The sequence below is a fragment of the Antechinus flavipes genome, chromosome 5 (assembly GCF_016432865.1).
Source record: "Antechinus flavipes isolate AdamAnt ecotype Samford, QLD, Australia chromosome 5, AdamAnt_v2, whole genome shotgun sequence".
NCBI classification, from domain to species: domain Eukaryota; kingdom Metazoa; phylum Chordata; class Mammalia; order Dasyuromorphia; family Dasyuridae; genus Antechinus; species Antechinus flavipes.
The window spans coordinates 234481015-234502112 of record NC_067402.1 but is presented as its reverse complement, the minus strand read 5'-3'; the positions used below and the strand labels follow the sequence as shown (position 1 = coordinate 234502112).

At 36.9% G+C, this 21098-nt stretch overlaps 1 protein-coding gene across 4 annotated transcripts in view; it reads left to right on the top strand.

Moving 5' to 3' along the window:
• TMTC1 (transmembrane O-mannosyltransferase targeting cadherins 1) overlaps positions 1 to 21098 on the top strand; it is a 261821-nt gene that overhangs the window by 190218 nt on the left and 50505 nt on the right. For all 4 annotated transcript variants that reach the window (XM_051961108.1, XM_051961109.1, XM_051961111.1 and 1 more), the window contains one exon: positions 18857 to 18965. In XM_051961108.1, the coding sequence (XP_051817068.1) occupies positions 18857 to 18965 (109 nt within the window). The remainder of the gene's footprint in view (positions 1 to 18856; positions 18966 to 21098) is intronic.

Genomic DNA, 21098 nt, shown 5'->3' with positions numbered 1-21098 from the left:
CCAGACCTCTCTGAAATCATCCTGCTGATCATTTCTTATAGAGGAATAATATTCTATAATATTCTTATACCATAGTTTATTCAGCCATTCTCCAACTGAGGGACATCCATTCAATTTCCAGTTCCTTGACACTACAAAAAAGGTCACCCCAAACATAAAAATGTGTGAGTCCCTTTCCCTCCTTTAAGATGTCTTTGGGATATAAGTCCAGTAGAAACACTGCTGGATCAAAAGGTATGCACAATTAGATAGCCCTTTGGGCATAGCTCCAAATTGCTTTCTAGAAAAGTTGGATCATTTCACAATTTCACCAACAATGCATTAGTGTCCTAGTTTTTCCACATCCCCCCCAACACTCTTTTCCTGTTGTCTGAGAGTTGTGTAGTGGTACCTCAGAGTTGTCTTAATTTGCATTTCTCTAATCAATACTTTTGTTTTTTAAAAGCTATAATTTGGCCACTTTCTATTTTTCCAGTCTTCTTAAGTCTTTCTTCCTTCCACATGCACTGCAACAAATGACATCAGTCTCCTCACTCTTCTTCACACAAGACACTCCATCTCCTGACTGCTTCAATTTTCCCTGGCTGTCTCTTAAGACCAAAATGAGTTCCCTCATCTCCACCTCCTGACTTCTCTTGCTTCCTTCAAGTTTCAGCTACAATTCTATCTTCTCTAGGAATTTTTTTTCCTATTCCCCTTGTCTTCCTTTATCCCTTTGTTCACCTCTGCAAATCTTTGATAATGTCAATCATCCTCTTATACTTGACATACTCTTTTTAGGTTGGTGTCCCTGCTTCTTTTTGGTTCACCTACCTGTTGGTCATTTCTTTGTCAATCTTCTTTGCTCTCTCTTCCTTCAGGTCATGCTCACTAACCAGGGTGACCCTTCAGGACTCTTGGTTCCTCTCATTTCAGATTTTTAGATCTGTTAGTTCAGCCCTTACTTCTCTCCTGACTGCAATCTGCATCTCTATGTCTCTAACTATCTATTATATATCTCAACTTGTATGTCCTGGAGACATTTTAGACTCAATATGTCCAAAAGGAAACTCATATTTTTCCTCATCTAGCCAACAAATTGTCCCCTCTTTCTAATCTGACCACTTTGAGTCTTTCTTCCAGTAGTCATCATTCTTGCTGCCTGAAGATCACAGTCATACTGAACAGCTACCATAGTGTTTACCTAGGCTGATGCCATCATAGTTTGTGGTCCCCTTTCCTATTGCTTATGAGATTCTGGTTTCCTTTTTGAAAAGCTATATGGTAGATGGAGTCTCTGTAGTTTCTCATTAGATTTACTATTTGGTCTGGCATGATTTTTAGGTTTTTGCTGGAATATGTACATAGCACAGGGCCATCTCTCTCATTTCAAGGAGTTTCTTTAGTTGGGCAAGTCTTTTTTTTAAGTGAAAGGTAATGGAAATGCATGTCCATCACTATTTTTTGCGGCTTATCAGCAAATGCAAATAAGTTTTCTATATACAAATAGTGATTATAGCAATGGCATTATTGTTTAGTCATTTCAGTTATGTCTGACCCTATTTTGGGATTTTGTGGCAAGGCTATTGGAGTGGTTTGCCATTTCTTTTTCCAGTTCATTTTATAGAAGGGAAACTGAGGTAAACAAGGTTAAGTTAGTTAGGTAATAAGTGTCATGAGTCTTCTTAACTTTGGGCTTGGTACTCTATCCACTGTGCCACCTAGCTGACCTTTAGGGTTGTGGTAAATGGCCTAGTTTATCAGTTCCTATCATTCTCTCTAGCTATACTGTAAATATGCAAATTGTCCTTTTGCTTAATAGTTTGATATGGTATAGCTTTCTATTGGGCTATGAACTTTCATGTTCCTTGGTCACCAGCATTTCTCAGCAAAATTTATTCTCCTTGCTGAAGATCTTGACAGTGAATTTGATACCATTATTTGATTTTGTCAGAGCTCCTCTTGATTATTAATAGTTGGCAAGCTGCTTTCAGCCTCTCAACCAACAGATTGTAGTGCTTGTGAGTATATGCTTTCCTTTTTTGAAACTCTAAAGCACAAAGAAATAGCTAGGTATGACTGTCATCAAAACATTAGCAAATATGATGTAAAATTTGTGGCATCACAAATGGAGTGGTGTTATGAGTTCAAATGTTGGAGTTCTTGTTTTCCTCCAAACACAGCCGGTTTAGCTTAGGGCCCTCCGAATATCTCCAAATCCAAAGGTTCTGTCTGTTAGCCTCTGCCTCTGCTTTCTTCAGCCTCCAACCAGCACAGAGATGGAATGAATCTCTTGTCTCCTTCACTTGGGGCTCGGCTAGCTTTCTGGTGAGTCTTTCAGACCAGCTTGGTCTCAGTGGGGAAGTGCAGGAGCCCAGCCACCAACTACAGTGGTGTGAGATGAAGATGAATCTGGTTGTCCACTGAACTCTCCACTCGTAGCTTTATCCTCTGAAAACTCTTCGTCTGCCACCAGCCAGCCAAGTGGAATATATTCTGCCTTGCCTCAGAAAGAGGGCTTCTGGGGTAATTCCGCTGAAATCCGTCAAAGTGCTCTCTGTCTGCACCAGAGTCGCTCCTCTCGAGTCCAGCTGAACTCTCCTCCACGACCAGCCAGCCAAGTGGAAAATAATGTATTCTGGAATAGCTCTCTCGCCTTATATGTGAATCTTCTGAGAGAATGGGATTATGGGTTTTCTCCCATAGTGCTCTCTGGCCCAAAGAGCTTTAAGGGAGGTGTGAACTCCCTTGAAGTTAGAAAGCTTACTTTGTGAAGCTGGCATACTTGTGAACTCCAATGAGTAAAGGTGTGAACACAAGTCTTGTATTAATTAGTTCTACTTAGTACCTTGTTTCAGGTTCTGGCCAAAATCTTCTTGTAAGATTAGATCAACTCTAATTAGTTAGCAGTTAGTAAGGATTCCAACATCTCCCCCTTTCTTTTGTTAGATGAAAACACCAAAGGAAATAGGAAATCTAATCAGATTAGTGGGTTTCTGAAGGGGTACACATAAATCCATCAATATGGGCCAGAACTTTGTAACTGATATACATGGTATACATAAATCCATCAATATGGGAGGCATTATACATAATTTACATAAGCACATAGCAATATAACACAGGCTAGTAGTAATGTAACAACATGAATCAATCTGAAAATTTACACATGTCCATAAGTCCTAGAAATAGTCCAAAAAGGAACCCGTTGTCCATTAGTTCATGTGCCAGAAATCCAATAATTCCTGTAAGCTCTGAAGTACTGCAAAAGTCTCATCAGCAATTTTTCATCTTAAGGAATCCAATGATTCTCACTGGTTTTTCAAGAACTAAAACAGTTTCATCTTGTGTTAGGAAATCCAATGATTCCTGAAGATTTTAAAAGTCTTTTTAACAGTCTCCTGGTCAGCTATGCTCTTTCAATGGTGAGCACAATCAGCAACAGAACCACCCGATATTTCTTGGGTCTTCTCCTTTGTTTCAAGGGTCTGCTCCATCTCTCTGCGATGGACAAGGCGAATGCGGCTCGTAGGCACCCATCTGATTCCTTCTCCACATGTAGAGATGCAAGCAAATCCTCTCCCCCAAGCAGTTAGCCTATCTGGTCCCTTCCATTCACCACTTTCTGGGTCTCTCCACATCACCTGGCGATTATCTAAAGATAGTGGAGCTGCTCGCACTGGACACTGCTCTTCTGGTGGGTTATAAAACCTGTCTGCTGGAGCCAGTGTATCTTTATCAAAGATTAAAAAATTAATGGTATAGAGAACTAACTTTAGAAGTTCTCTAGGGTTACCCGTGGCTCCCCCTTTCTTTTGTTTTTGGAGGAGTGTCTTAATGTCCCTGTTTCTTCTTTCTACTATTGCTTGACCTTGAGGATTAAAGGGTATGCCAGTAGTGTGTAAAATCTTATACTGTGCACAAAAGTGTTCAAAATGTTTGGAGGTATATTCCGGTCCATTATCTGTTTTTATTTCTTGTGGCACACCCATAATTGCGAATGCTTGAATGAGGAATTCAGTGACCACTCGGGCTGTCTCTTTTGCTGCTGGTATGGCAAAAGTGAATCCTGAAAAGGTGTCTACCACAACGTGGATAAAAGACAGACGACCAAAAGGTTTATAATGGGTCAAAACCATTTGCCAGATTTCATTGGGTCTCAAACCACGAGGGTTCTTCCCTGGAGGCAGTGTAGGAGTGTGGAAGGGAAGGCAAGCTGTACAGCTTTTTACTATGCTCCTAGCTTCTTCTTTTGTAATCTCAAATTGTAAACGCAAAGCTCGAGCAGCCTGATGGTATTTAGAATGGGATTCCTGGGCCTCCTGAAATAAAGGCGTACTGGCCAACATAGTTAAAAGGCTATCTGCCTTTGAATTTCTATCAAAAATAGGACCTGGAAGTCCACTATGTGAGTGGACATGCAGGATATAAATCTTTCCTGGATGCTTTCTCACTTGCTCTTGAAGTTCCTTAAAGAGTTGATATATATTAGAAGCTGCAAATTTTATTTGGGCTGTGGCAATTCTTTGTACCACACCTACTGAATAGGCTGAATCAGATATCATATTTATGTCGCCTGGGTAATAAGTGAGAGCTAGCATGATCGCATATAATTCGTTCTGCTGAGTGGACTGAAAAGGAGTTCTGACTACTCTTTTTACGGTTAAATCATGAGAGTATATAGCACAAATATTTTGTTTGGCTGCATCTGTAAAAATAGTTGGTCCTTCAAGAGGAACCTTAGAAACCTTCTCCTCAAAAATCCATTGCCAATTATGCAGTAGTCTGGTTATCTTTAATGGAGATCCATGTGCAAAATTTGGAGCCATGGCCAATAAAATTTGCCACTCTGGGATGGTTTCACAGCATACATTAATTTGTGCATTTGTATAAAAGGTGTATATCTTGTCAGGTCTTGTCCCAGATAATTGTACTGCTCGCTTAATGGCCTTTAATAGAATTCTAGCCACAAGCAATGGGTATGGCATAAGGCTTTGTTCTGGTTGTGCTGGGAGGTTTACCCACTCTATCACACTGTCTCCTTGATGAAGGACTGCTGTGGGTGCTTCTTTCGTAGCAAAAACTGATATTTCCAAGGGTTTTTGAGTTACTCTTTCAACTACATTGGATAAAGCCAGTTCAACTTCTCTCAAGGCCTCTTCAGCTTCTTTTGTAAGCCAGCATGGTGAATTTAAAGCAGTGTCTCCCCTTAAAATGTCATATAGGGGTTGCAATTGATTGGTAGTTAAACCTAATACTGGACGCATCCATTGGATATCTCCTATTAATTTTTGGAAATCATTTAAGGTGTTCAACCTCTCTGTTCTTAAAGACAATATTTGTAGTGTAAGTGCCTTAGGATATATTTCATATCCTAAATATTGAAAAGGAGCATGCCTTTGAATTTTTTCTGTAGCGATATGAAGTTTGTAGTATCTTAGTGTTTCTATGGTTTTTTGTAGACATGCTTCTAGCATTTGTTCCTCAGGTGCACATCCCAATATATCATCCATATAATGTAGTAGCATAACTTTTGGAAATGCTTTTCTTATTGGAGCAAGAGCAACAGCAACATACATTTGACCCATAGTGGGGCTGTTCTTCATTCCCTGTGGCAAAACTGTCCATTCATATCTTTTATAAGGCTCAGCTAAGTTAACGCTGGGCACTGAAAAGGCAAATCTCTTCATATCCTCCTTATCCAGAGGAATGGAATAGAAACAATCCTTGATGTCTATAACCCAAAGAGGCCATTCTCTAGGAAGCTGAGTAGGAGATGGAAGTCCAGGCTGAAGAGTTCCCATAGTTTCCATCTGTTCGTTCACTTTTCTTAAATCAGTGAGCATCCTCCATTTTCCCGATTTCTTTTTTACAACGAACACTGGGGAATTCCAAGGACTTAGAGAAGGTTGTAAATGCCCTTGTTCAAGCTGCTCCTGTACTATATCTAATAAGGCCTGAATTTTATCGCTACTTAAGGGCCACTGTTCTATCCACACTGGTGTATCAGTTTTCCATTGGATAGGAACAGGTGAAAGTGTTGGCAGGCCTTCAACAGCAGCCCTGCTTAAAAAACCGAAGTACTCATTTTTAACCCCAATTGTTGTAAAACGTCTCTTCCCCATAGATTGATGGGGAGTTTTTCAACTATAAAAGGAGTAAAAACTGCTGTTTTGCCTTCAAAAGTCCATCTCATAGGGGCAGCACTAACTTCAGCTGCTATTGATCCTCCTACTCCAGACATATAGGTGTCTGCTTTAATCTTTGGCCAGTGACTGGGCCAGTTGGCACCTCTAATGACTGTACGATCTGCACCTGTGTCTACCAATCCTTCCAATGGCAGGCCATTTATATAGATAGTGAGCATAGGTCGGTCAGCCGTTACAGCTGCTGTCCAGTATATTCCTGGATTTTGTGGTCTGGAGTCAGAACCTGGGTGACTATCACCAGGCTGCTTATTAGGATTCTGTATGAGTAAACCTGATGCTACTATGTCTCCTGGGTGATAAGTCACACATTGTCTACCTGTATTAGTGACTGGGATATTATGTACACATTCCCCAGTTTCCCACATCAGTGTGTGGATGGACACTGTTTTGTACATACAAGGAGGTGAAATGGTCAAGCCTACTGTGCCTGGAGGTAGGGGATCCATAGGCTGGAGAGGAACAGATTTCACCTCTCCAGGGGGTATCTCAGTTGTCCCAGCTGCATACAGCTCTATTCTCTCCAATTGTAATTCCCTTCTGCCATCAGGTTGCTTCCTGGCTGGTTGACTGTGTAATCCCCTTCTCCCATCATATGGCTTTCTGGCTGATTGGTCATGTCTGGGTACTGGACTTCTAGACACTCTCTGGGTGCACCATTGGCTGCCATCATGCCCCAAGTGTTTTTTGCCTTGGGCCCTGGGGCTCAAGAGCCACGGGTAACCCTAGAGAACTTCTAAATTTAGTTCTCTATACCATTAATTTTTTAATCTTTGATAAAGATACACTGGCTCCAGCAGACAGGTTTTATAACCCACCAGAAGAGCAGTGTCCAGTGCGAGCAGCTCCACTATCTTTAGATAATCGCCAGGTGATGTGGAGAGACCCAGAAAGTGGTGAATGGAAGGGACCAGATAGGCTAACTGCTTGGGGGAGAGGATTTGCTTGCATCTCTACATGTGGAGAAGGAATCAGATGGGTGCCTACGAGCCGCATTCGCCTTGTCCATCGCAGAGAGATGGAGCAGACCCTTGAAACAAAGGAGAAGACCCAAGAAATATCGGGTGGTTCTGTTGCTGATTGTGATCACCATTGAAAGAGCATAGCTGACAAGGAGACTGTTAAAAAGACTTTTAAAATCTTCAGGAATCATTGGATTTCCTAACACAAGATGAAACTGTTTTAGTTCTTGAAAAACCAGTGAGAATCATTGGATTCCTTAAGATGAAAAATTGCTGATGAGACTTTTGCAGTACTTCAGAGCTTACAGGAATTATTGGATTTCTGGCACATGAACTAATGGACAACGGGTTCCTTTTTGGACTATTTCTAGGACTTATGGACATGTGTAAATTTTCAGATTGATTCATGTTGTTACATTACTACTAGCCTGTGTTATATTGCTATGTGCTTATGTAAATTATGTATAATGCCTCCCATATTGATGGATTTATGTATACCATGTATATCAGTTACAAAGTTCTGGCCCATATTGATGGATTTATGTGTACCCCTTCAGAAACCCACTAATCTGATTAGATTTCCTATTTCCTTTGGTGTTTTCATCTAACAAAAGAAAGGGGGAGATGTTGGAATCCTTACTAACTGCTAACTAATTAGAGTTGATCTAATCTTACAAGAAGATTTTGGCCAGAACCTGAAACAAGGTACTAAGTAGAACTAATTAATACAAGACTTGTGTTCACACCTTTACTCATTGGAGTTCACAAGTATGCCAGCTTCACAAAGTAAGCTTTCTAACTTCAAGGGAGTTCACACCTCCCTTAAAGCTCTTTGGGCCAGAGAGCACTATGGGAGAAAACCCATAATCCCATTCTCTCAGAAGATTCACATATAAGGCGAGAGAGCTATTCCAGAATACATTATTTTCCACTTGGCTGGCTGGTCGTGGAGGAGAGTTCAGCTGGACTCGAGAGGAGCGACTCTGGTGCAGACAGAGAGCACTTTGACGGATTTCAGCGGAATTACCCCAGAAGCCCTCTTTCTGAGGCAAGGCAGAATATATTCCACTTGGCTGGCTGGTGGCAGACGAAGAGTTTTCAGAGGATAAAGCTACGAGTGGAGAGTTCAGTGGACAACCAGATTCATCTTCATCTCACACCACTGTAGTTGGTGGCTGGGCTCCTGCACTTCCCCACTGAGACCAAGCTGGTCTGAAAGACTCACCAGAAAGCTAGCCGAGCCCCAAGTGAAGGAGACAAGAGATTCATTCCATCTCTGTGCTGGTTGGAGGCTGAAGAAAGCAGAGGCAGAGGCTAACAGACAGAACCTTTGGATTTGGAGATATTCGGAGGGCCCTAAGCTAAACCGGCTGTGTTTGAAGAAGAGCAAGAACTCCAATATTTGAACTCATAACAGAGTGGTGCACATGTATCGGAAATGCTACTTATTGTTTCCCCCAGAGATTTTTTTTTCTAATTTCAGTGTTCCTATTATGGTCAGCATTGTGCAATCAAAATCTTTGAATAATTAATTGTTCTTCTTAGGTTCTTGATATTTCCAGTCTTAGCATTTCTTTCAAAATCTCTTCCTTGGCTAAAATAGGTATTAGAAAATATCTGTATAATGAGAAATATGTCTCTCTACCCTTTAGCCATTATGGAAGCATTCTTTATTTATTTATTGGGTATGGTTGCATATCTGATAAAATGATCAAATAGGATATGACTTATGTCCTTGTTCTCTCTTTTTTGATGTAAAAAGTCACTGTAGAAAAGTTTGAAAGATTTGCAAGGCTTGCATTCTCCAAATAAGCACCATGAGTAATTAACATTTTTCTTTTGAACACATTGGGTATAATCTCACATTTATTACTTACATCTGCTGGCATTCTGGACCAATAAATCTGTTACCACTTCCAGTATTCTTAACCATATGTCCGAAATTATAATGTAATACTTTCATAGCCATAGTATGACAAAGAGTAGCTAGCACCCACTCTTCCTAGTTGTTTGAGTGGCAATTTTTTAAATTGAAGGAACAGTCTACTTCAAAGTCAAGAATTCAACTTTTTGTAGCAAATTTCACCGTCATTAAATTCTCTTTGACAAATGCATTTGGTTTAAGAAAAAAATACAAGATAACTTCCACTCAAATAGCCTATAAGGGGCAATAGATATAAGAAACATGATCCAGCATTAAATAGGAAGTAGCACAACTTATGGAACAGAGTGGGAAAGGAAGGCATTATGACTGAGATTCTGGATGTTACAGTTGCCCCACAGCTCGCTGGTATTGTATACTTCGGGGGATTCTATATAAATTGGCCCCAGTGATCACTCCTGATTTAATGATTGCAATACAGACATATCTATGATTGTTTCTCTAGCTTTTCTATTTCAGAAACCTGTTCATATTCATAAGCAGGGATCAGAACGCCAAAATATTGGGAATGCTCAGTAAATCACCCTCTCTTCAAGTAGCAAATGTGTTTCTGGGATTTTCAAGATTTCCATGTCAGTGTCCCTATGAAGGGGTCGAAAATAAGGATTTATACACTCTCTCTCTCTCTCTCTCTCTCTCTCTCTCTCTCTCTCTCTCTATATATATATATATATATATATATATATTTGCATTTACTTAACTATGTACATGTTGTTTAAACCAAGTAAAATATAAACTCATTAAAGGGAGGGATTAATATGAAGAAATGCTCTAAATCACCATTGATCAGAGAAATGCAAATTAAGACAACTCTGAAGTAAGTACTAACTACTACTATACCCAATATGAATTAACTACTAAAGTATTAACACCTCTCAGATTGGCTAAAGTGACAGGAAAAGATACTGATCGATGTTGGAGGGAATGTGGGAAATCTGGGGCACTAATACATTGTTGGTAGAGTTATGAAATGATCCAACCATTCTGGAGAACAACATAGAACTATGCCCAAAAGACTATCAAACTGTGCCTACTCTTTGATCCAACAGGGTCTCTACTAGGCCTATATCCCAGGGAGATCATAAAAAAGGAGAAAGGACCCACATGTGCAAAAATGTCTATAGCAGCCCTTTTTGTATAGTGGCAAGGACATATAAACTGAGGGGATATCTATAAGTTGGAAAGTGATTGAATAAGTTATGTTATATGAATGTTAATGAACATTATTGTTCTATAAGAAATGATGAGCAGGATGATTTCAGATAGGCCTGGAGAGACTTAACATGAACTGTGCTAAGTGAAGTGAATAGAACTTTGTACATGGCAACAAGAAGATTATATGATGATCAATTCTGATGGACGTGATTATTTTTCAACAGTGAGGTGATTCAGACCAATTCCAATGTTCTTGTTATGAAGAGTCTTCTCAGAGGGAGGACTGTGGAGACTGATTATGGATCAATATAGTATTTTCACTTTTTTGTTGTTTGCTTGCATTTTGTTTCTCATTTAAAAAATTTTTTTATCTGATTTTTCTTGTGCAGCATGATAATTATGGAAATATGTATAGAAGAACTACACATGTTTAACATATTACTTGCCTTCTGGAGGGAAGGGAGAAAGAAAAAATTTGTATACAGGGTTTTTCGAGGGTGAAGTTGAAATTCTCTATGCAAAATTAAAAAGCTTAAATTAAAAAAATAAAGGGTGGGATTATTTTGTTTTAGTCTTTGATTCTCTAGTACCTAGCACACTGGCATACTAGGCACACTGTGGCACCCAATGAGTTCTTAAGAAATACTTGTTGAACTGTGTACCAACATAAGGTCAAAATGGGTTCCTGATTTAGACATGAAGAGTGATGTTATAATCAAATTATAAGAACAAAGGCTAGTTTACCTCTCAGATCTGTGAAGAAAGTAGGAATTTGTGGCCAAAGAACTGGAGTACATCACTGAATACAAAATAGATAATTTTGATTAAATTAAAAAGGTTTTGTACAAGCAAAACCAATGCAAACAAGATTAGAACTGGGAAAAATGTTTACATTCAAGAGTTCTGATAAAGGCCTCATTTCTAAAATATATAGAGAATTGACTCAAATTTACAAGAATTCAAGTCATTCTCCACTTGATAAATGGCCAAAGGATATGAATAGGCAATTTTCAGGTGAAGAAATTGTAACTGTTTCTAGTCATATGAAAAAGTGCTCTAAATCATTATTGATCAGACAATTAAGACAACTCAGAGATACCACTACACACCTCTCAGTTTGGCTAAGATGACAGGAAAAGATAATGACGAATGTTGGAGGGAATGTGGGAAAACTGGGACAATAATACATTGTTGGTGGAGCTGTAAACTGATTCAACCATTCTGGAGAACAATTTGGAACTATGTGCAAAGGGCTATCAAACTGCCCATATTCATTGATCCAACAATATTTCTACTGAGTTGGTATCCCAAAAACATTATAAAAGGAAAGGGAACCATATGTACACAAATGTTTGTTGCAGCCCTTTTTGTAGTGGCAAAACTGGAAACTGAGTGGATGTCCATCAGTTGGAGTTATATTTCTCTATAATAAATGATCAGCAGGATGATTTCAGAGAGGCCTGGAAAGACACTGATACTAAGTGAAACGAGCAGAACCAGGAGATCATTGTACATGGTAACAAGAAGATTAATTCTGATGGACATGGCTCTTCTCAACAGTGAGGTGATTCAGGCCAGTTCCAATGATCTTATGGTGAAGAAAGCCATCTAGACCCAGAGAGAAGAGTGTGGGAACTAAATGTGGACCACACATAGTATTTTCACTTTTTTGTTGTTGTTTGCTTGCATTTTATTTTCTTTCTCATTTTTTCCCTTTTTGATATTTTTCTTGTGCAGCATGATAATTGTGAAAATATGTATAGAAAAATTGTACATGTTTCACATATATTGAATTAATTGCCATCTAGGGGAGGGGGTGGGGAAAAGGGAGGGAAAAAATTTGGAACACAAGGTTTTGCAAGGGTGAATGTTGAAAATTATTCATGCATCTGTTTTGAAAATAAAAAGGCTTTAATTTTAAAAAATACATGCTTAATTGAATCAGAGTAAACATTCTAATTCATAGATTTTGTATGTGTATAGATAAGAAATGTTACATGTAATTATATATAATTAATATATTTTAAATACATACATATTTTCATATGTATACACAAGTATATATTTTATTTTAACATCACTTTCATTTGCCAATCTATCTTTTCTTCCTCTTCTATCCAAGGAATTGTCTTTTAATCTGTCAGTTGATCCAGTTAGTATTTAAGTTCCTACTTTGTGTCAGAGATTAATATTCTTTTTTATATGTAGGATAGTTCTCTGGGAGAGGGAGTAGGAAGGATTCTAAAAGAAGCTATGCTGATATTTAAAAAAACAGAATATATCAATAAAAGTTGGTAAAATTAATAAACTTTTTAAAAAAAGAACATTGTTAGGAATTTGACATTTAAATCTTTAAAGTTTTTTTTTTTTTTTTTAATGTTTGTATATGATACTTCCTTTAGTTGATTATACAAAGGTTGGGCTTATATCTTAATTATCCTACCATTTTCCACGGTACCCTGCATATAATACCCACCTAATAAATGCTTATTTGTGCATTAACTGTAACATTTTGTTTTATTATTTTTTAAAATATTTTATTTTATTTTATTTTATAATAACTTTATACTGACAGAATCCATGCCAGGGTAATTTTTTTACATTATCCCTTGCACTCGTTTCTGTTCCGATTTTTCCCCTCCCTCCCTCCCTCCATCCCCTCCCCAGATGGCAAGCAGTCCTATATATGTTAGATATATTGCAGAATTGAACGGTTCTCTTGTTGCACAGGGAGAATTGGATTCAGAAGGTAAAAATAACCCGGGAAGAAAAACAAAAATGCAAATAGTTCACATTCGTTTCTCAGTGTTCTTTCTTTGGGTGTAGCTGCTTCTGTCCATCATTTATCAATTGAAACTCTAACTGTAACATTTTAACAAAATATTCTTTCAACCTTTGAAATTTTTGTACAAAAAAATGATGAAGCATATCCTTTTTTGTGACGACCGCGTTTAGCATCCAGAGTATATTAAAACCCACCGGAGTCAGGATAAGGGAAAATCCTTCATCTTTATTCTTTGCAGAGGTGTAGGGGAATGGCAATACGAAGTGAGAGCAATCCCGACAGGAATCTGGCCAGCAGTGGCTCTGGCCCTCACACTCCACCTACCAAATCCTCTACACAATCTCCTATACAACACATCAAACTTGCACAGAGAATGGGTGGGGCCATTCTTTCTCCAAGCATATATTAATAGAGTATTGTCCAATTCCTAATTAGCCTCACTTGCTCGAACTCAGTGCATCTGCTCACACAGTACATCTGCTCAGCTTCAGCCCATTACACTTTTTCATTTGTCAAACATGTATACACATATACACATAAAACTAATTCAAGACTACTACAGAGAAAAACATCATATGTAAAATATGCTGAATCATAAATCTAACATTGTATGTTTTAATTTATTTAGTCCATTTTTAGAAAGAGTCAAAGTCCCTTTCTACGAGAGAAAATTCAAACCAAACTGTGCACCTTCTTATATTTGTGATTTCCATTTTGTAATGGAAACTAGGGTATATGGAGTTTTCAAGGAGGACTAACATTTCTAGTGTGAAGACTTGATGATCCTTTTTCGGGGCTGCTCATTTATTTTTGGTGTCCATCTAATACTGAACTCTCACCTCTGGCTCCAAGAAATTATAACATACATAGCAATTACACACTGGTAAAACCACCTCTGCAGATGAGCTAAACCAGATTGAAGGTAATTTATAGGCCTCAAATTTAATGTTTAGTTAGGAGAATATCTACTCCAAGCATGTGAAGACTTCCCCTAGCTGAGAACAATTTGTTCCAACTTCCATGAAAGCAGCTAAAGCAGATGTTGTGGAGCACTTAAGAATTTGATCAGAACACTGAGTCTTAAATTTATTCTCTTGTACTCACATATATCTTGGGATCCTGGTTGTCAGAGATTATGGAACCTTGGAAATAAAAAATCTTAACCTGTCATAGTAATTTGCAGGCAGAATAACTACTTTTTAGGAACTTTTGAGAAGGTTACTATTCATGGTTTGAACTAATTGACTTTCTGAGATCTCTTCTAAGAGAGTCCAAAGTTCCATTTTCTTAAAACCAGATCTGTGATTTCGCTAGTCTAGGAAATGCCTGGTGAGAATCTTTACCAAAGCAAATCAGTAACTGCTTGGCCACATAGTGGGATTTAGAGGACTGTGTAGGGCACTGAATGGTAAATGATGTGCTCAGTTTCACATAGTATGTGCCATAGAGAAGTATGTCAACTCATGACTTCTTGACTCTAAGGATGGGTCTCCATATACTATGCTATTTTGCCTCTCATGATTCTATGCTTACTAGACGTAAGATGGTTAGGTTCCTTGATGTTAACTGATAGGAAAATACTATGAAGGGTTATCTGTGTTAAAAAAAAAGTTTGGGGTTACACTAAAGATATTTAAGTTCATCCACTGCATCCTGCGCCATCATCAGTCATCTTGACTTTTGTTTTGCCATTGGACTTTGATGACCTTAGAAGAGTAAGGCTCACAACTTTGTGCAACTCTGCCTTACTTAAATTCCATTCATGTGCAAGTCAAGATATCACCCTCTAGTGTCATTGGTCCTCTTCAGAAATAAAGGACAAATTACAACAAGGATTACAAGGACAAAAAGGAAAAAGTGCTTCTCTCAAGGAATTCATAATCTAAAGGTGAGAGAGAGTAACATATATGTATTATGTATGGTAAAGATACAAATTACAGATAAGGTAATAGAGATAGTAGCTGGGGAGATCATGAAACACTTCATGCAGAAATTTATATGAGCTGGAGGAAACTAAGGAATCTGTAAATCCAAGGAAGAGAGGTAATTTATTCCAGGCATGGATTACAGCCAGTACAGAAACATGGAAATAGCTAAGGAATTCTCTCATGTAAGGAATCATAAGCAGGCCAGATTGATTGAATTATGTGTAAAGGAGAGCAATGCATAATTGTTGTGATATGGGAGCCACCTGCCAATGGCTGCTGGAGAATTAACTCAGACCTGAAGGATGGATCTCTTCATTTGAGAAGATGCTGCTGCTGCAGCAAGGAAGACTGAGAGGCAGTTGCTGTTTTCTGATCTCTCTTTTCTTTCCTCTTGCCTCGAATTTATTTCATTCCCAATCCATAAGGAACATCTGCATTAGTAAAGGCTGCTTTGCAACTCCTTCAAGTGTTATGATTCACAGCTGTGGAGACTCGGAGAATTGATCTGACCCTTCACTAAGGCATGGTCTATAACACATAATAATGTTAGAAAGGTAGATTGGGAGCAAGTTGTGAAAGGCTTTAAATACTAAACAAAGCATTTTATATTTTATTCTAGAAGTAATAGAAAACCAATAGAGAATATTTAATTTTTAAATTTAAATTTTTACTTTAAATAGGGAAATAGGTAGCATGAATCACCATAGCACTTGTAACAAAGACATTTTTTTCCAGAGAGAAAAGGTAGTTCAGCAAAACTAACATATTTGCCAACTCTGAGAATATCTGTAATATTCTACCTTCATTTTCTACCCCTTCTTTATAAAAAAGGGAGGGGAAATGAATTTTCTTCATTGTTTTTAAGATCCAAGCTTCTTTGTGTACATTTTCATTTTTGTTATTGCCTTGCTATGGTCATTTTTTATTACTTTCTTGATTTTACTTACTTCAAGCTTCATATTTCATATAAATAAATTTTTCCATTCTCTGAGTTTTTCATAATCATAATTTTTTGTATACCACAATGTGTTTAATTATTTTCTAATCAATGGTGATTAATTTTTTTAAAGCTTTGTTATATCGCATTTTTTGTATCAGATTTTTCTCAATCCCCTTTCTCCAATCCTCCATTATCAAAAAGGAAAACATTTAAGAAAAATAAGATATCACTATGATTATATCTGACTCTACATTCAATACTCAGTACCTGTAACAGTCTCCTACTTCTCTACTGAAAGGAAGATTATATATTTTATAATCTCTAGAATAGTTATTTCTAATAAATCCAAATGTCAAAAAATCATTTAAAACTTCAATGGTGATATTAAATGTCTTGAGTCAAACTCAAAATAAAGTTGGTAGTTGCTACATGATCCAAGACAGGTTATATGCCCTTTGCATTCCTAGTCATTTTGGTAACATGTTAATCCCAAATTCTTGTCTTTCATAAATATAATAACATGATGAACAAAATAAGTCCTTTTTTGATTTCACTAGAGAATCCTTACAGCAGATCATGTAATTTGCAATTTTGTGGTCCTCTCTGAGAGGAGTTGGGTAGTTACCATGCAAAAATTTTTACCTGCTCAACTGAATATCGATTATTCCTAATAATTTTTAAAAGTTAATAGAAAGTATGGGACTAGACTAATCAATTTCTTCAGATTTTTGTGTCCTGCCCAATCCCCATGCCTTATACAATTCTGTAGTTTCATAACTCTTGCATAAAATTCAATGATTGTTTTTATTAATGAAGAATTGTCAAAAATGTCCTATGCTGGTTATCTGCTCTTAAGGCACAGACTACAATGACACAGCTAAGATGGTTGAGAAATAGAATCCCAGGGTTCCAAAAGATTCAATTTAACTTTATTCTGAAACATGGCTCTTCACTATAAATAGTCAGTATGGAGAACAAATACTTCACTCATAATTAGGAAACCTGGGTTCTAAAGGTTGCTTCTATCAAAAAGCATTTAAGTGCCTGTTGTGTGTTGGGTGCTCTGCTAGGATCGGGTGCATGAAAACCAAACTAAATCAGTATCTGCTCTTAAGGAGCCTAAAATTTAGTAAGGAATATACATATACATGGTACAAGTACAAAGCAAATACAAAGTAATTTCACATAGGCAGCTAAATGGTGCAGTGGATAGAGTACCAGCCCTGTAGTCAGGAGGACCTAAGTTCAAAGCTGGTCTCAGACACATAACACTTCCTGGCTGTGTGACTCTGGGCAAGTCACTTACTCCCAATTGCCTCAGGGGAAAAAAAAGGTAATTCCACAGGCCATTAGCAGCTATTAATGATGTTGAAGGAGATCTTTTATTGGTTTTTATAAAGATTGCAAATATGGAATTTGAAGGGTGTTTTTGGGAAGAAATGATTGTCACTACTCTCTCACTACATTTTTCTTTTATTCTTTGTGGCTATCATAGCACTTCATGCTAAGCTAGAGCACCAGGAGGATGCTCTAAAAATAGACTAACTAGATAGGAAGCATAAAGGGGCTTAGCCTGGTGGGGAAGAAGAGGAAGGGGACAGGGACAGAACTGAAGTCAGAACTAAAGAAGCATATAATCAGCAATAACACCATTTGCTTCCCAGAATTGTGATGAGAATAAAATTATAATATTTATAAAGCATTGTGTTAAGTCTCAGGATATTATGTAAATGCTAATTGTTACCATAATTAATTATAGGGAGAGATAGTTAAGTAAAAATTAATTTTATGGAAAAACAAAAGGCAACAATAAACCTTTTTGCAAAAAGTCACTTCACCACTTCAGGCAACAGTTTCCACAAGTGTAAAATTAAGGGAATAAACTACTTGATCAATAAAATCCCTTCCAGTTCTGACATTCTGTTGCACAAGCACAGTGCTTGGCTTACAATAGACACTGGATTTCTTCTATACCAACTAGATGATAACACAACCTTTACTTTTAAAGTCTATACTTTGTACAATAAAAATAATATTTATATAAATTTTTAAAATTTGCAAAGTATGTTGTGCATGTTATTTCATTTGATCTTCTCTATAACTATGTGAGATGGATATAGGAATTATTAATCTCATTTATAGATACGTAAATTGAGGCTCAAGTCATTTGCCAGTGGTCACAGGCAGTAAATGTCAAAGACAGAATCTGAAACCAAGTCTTCCTACTCTGGAACTTGTTAAAAGTCCAAAAGTCACAGTGGAAATTGAATCATTACCACCTCTGTTACGCCCCTATGGACTACTCTAACCTGGTAGCTCCTCCTTGAGCTACCCTTAATGCCTGTTCGTCAACGGCACGGCTAGGCCACACTTAGCCATCTTCGGACACCAACCTGGATCCCATAGAGACAGACCACCAGTAGGTAGGGGTGAAGCGAAAGAGAACTTTATTCTTAGATAGCATATATTTATACCCTCCTTGAGGATCCAGGGGAAGGGGAGGTCCTCTAGGAACCAGGATAGACAGGTCATAATGGGATTGGCCCGAGAAGAAGAAGGGAGGCGTGCTAGGCTTTGAGAGCGCTAAGGAGGGAGACGTGGTATCTGGGATCAGACACTGCCTCCTGGGGCTATGCCCCACCTCCACATAGGACTCATCTGCACCTTGGAACCTCTCATCCCTCAGGTCCTCCCATAGGCCTTGAGCCACATTCCTTGCTCCCAGAGGCTTTTTAACCCTTATAATAGAAGAACATAGCACTAAAGAACCTTTGGGAATGTATAATAATTTGTTTATTATTATTAATATTTTATATAATAGTTTTAATTATTAAATAATGTGGAGAAAAAAAATTGTATTAGTTCCTAGTTTTTGCTGAAAAAATTTAAATTTATTAAAATACATAAACAATATGTAATTAAAAAGGTGTTTTCTTTCCCTCCATATCATGATTAATAGGTCTCAAGGGAAAAAAGATGAAGCTATCATCTTTTTAAGAGACTCTATCAAATTTGGTCCAGAGTTTGCAGATGCCTACTCAAGCCTAGCTTCATTGTTGGCTGAACAGGTAATTAGTTTCTTTTTCTTCAATATTTTATTTGTGGTTTCTTCCATGCTATTCTTATCATATCTTTCCTGATCTCCTTGCCTTTCTTCTATAAGAAGACAATTTTTCTGCTTTGACTCTATAGATGCCATTTCCTTGAGACAGCAAGGCATATCACTAGCTAGATAATACAGAATTGAGATGACATGAAGCATTAGCTATATGATTAACTGGTTAGTGATAACAGAATTTATGAATCAGTTTTTTATATCTATTTCCTCAAGATGAGTAACTAAGTATAGCTTAGTTTTAGTTTGTATGTTTGTAGTTAATAGCTAGTTTGTGGTTAATATGCAAATTCTAGCTATATCCTTAGTGTTTGCTAATTTTATAATTTTATCTTATGTAAATCTTTTCATTTTGCCCTGTTCTTTAATGTATAAATCTTTATCTTCCTCTTCTGTTCTCCCTCAAATTCTATTTTTTCTTTACCCCTGATATAACTAAGACCTGTATAAAATTATTCAAACTGTTGTTTAGGTTTTTGTACACTATTGGTCTATGCTGAGTGTACAATAAACCTCTTATTAAAATGTCTGTATATGTTGATAAAGCATAATGGTAGAAAGTTTCAATAAATCCTTGGACAACTTTCATATCACAATAATTTTATGTCACTGAATTTGCCTCTATTTAGAATGGGCTGTCCCTCTTACTCTAAGTCCCTACTTTCCTTCAAGCCTCAGCTCACATATCACATCTTTGATGAAACTTTTCCTGACCACATCCCCATCCTTATCTGAAAGAATGACTTAGAAGTCTACTAGTACTACCTTAGTAGTATCTTAATTTTCCCACATCTTCTCTTAATATTTATCATTTCCCTTTTCTGTCATATTAGCCAATCTCATAGGTGTGAAGTGGTATCTGATAGTTGTTTTAATTTATGTCAACCCAGAATAGCTGTTATAATGTGATAACTTCCAGACTTAATTTGTATTTCTCTTTTAGTGATCTAGAGCACTTTTTCAAATGACTACTGAAAGCCTTAATTTCTTCACATAAAAACAATTTGTTCATATCCTTTGAGCATTTATAAATTGGTAAATGACTTTCATTCTTATAAGTTTGACTGAGTTCCTTATATATTTGAGAAATGAGGCCTTCATCAGACACACGTGCTATAAAAAACTGTTTCCCAGCTTTCTGCTTTCCTTCTGATCTTGGTTGCATTGGTTTTGTTTGTGTAAAAAAATTTTTAATTTGATTATTAAATCAAATTCATAATTATGTAATTTTATAAATTTTTATGCATGTTTATAAATTTTGCATAAAATGCAAAAATGCATAATTATGCATTTTAAATCTCTATCTCTTGTTTGATCATAAATTCTTCCTTTCTCCATAGATCGACTTTCTTTAGTCTCCTAATCTGTTTATGGTATCATCCTTTATACCTAATCATTTACTCATTTTTACTTTATTTTAGTATATGGTGTAAGATGTTGGTCTATACCTAATTTTTGTGAAATAGTGAGTAAGAACTCAGAAATTGAATCTTCGGGTTTATTAAAAACTAGATTACTGAGGTCATTTACTATTATATCTTATAGACCTAATTTATTTCACTGATCCAACACTCTACTTCTTAGCCAATACCACACCTTTTGATGGTTGACATTTTATAATATTTTGCTTTGCTTTTTTTTTTCATTAATTCCCTTAATATTCTTGACCATCCATTCTTCCAGATGAATTGTCTTATTTCTAGCTATATAAAATAATTTGATTGATATGACACTGGATAAATTAATTTAGGTAGAATTGTTGTTTTTATTAATATTGGCTTAGCCTGCCCATGAGCAATTGATATTTTTTCCAATTCTTCAGATCTATTTGTGTAAAAACTGTTTTGTAATTATGTTCCTCAATTTATCTTGGTATGTAGATTCCCAGGTATTTAATATTGTTTATAGTTTTTTAAATGGAATTTCTCTTTCTATCTCTAGTTGTGGCCTTTATTGGTAAAATATAGAGATGCTGAAAATGTATTTGGGTTTATTTTGTATCCTGCAACTTTGATACATTTATTAATTATTTCAAGTAGTTTTTTAGTTGATTCTAATCAGATCATCTACAAAGAGTGATAATTTT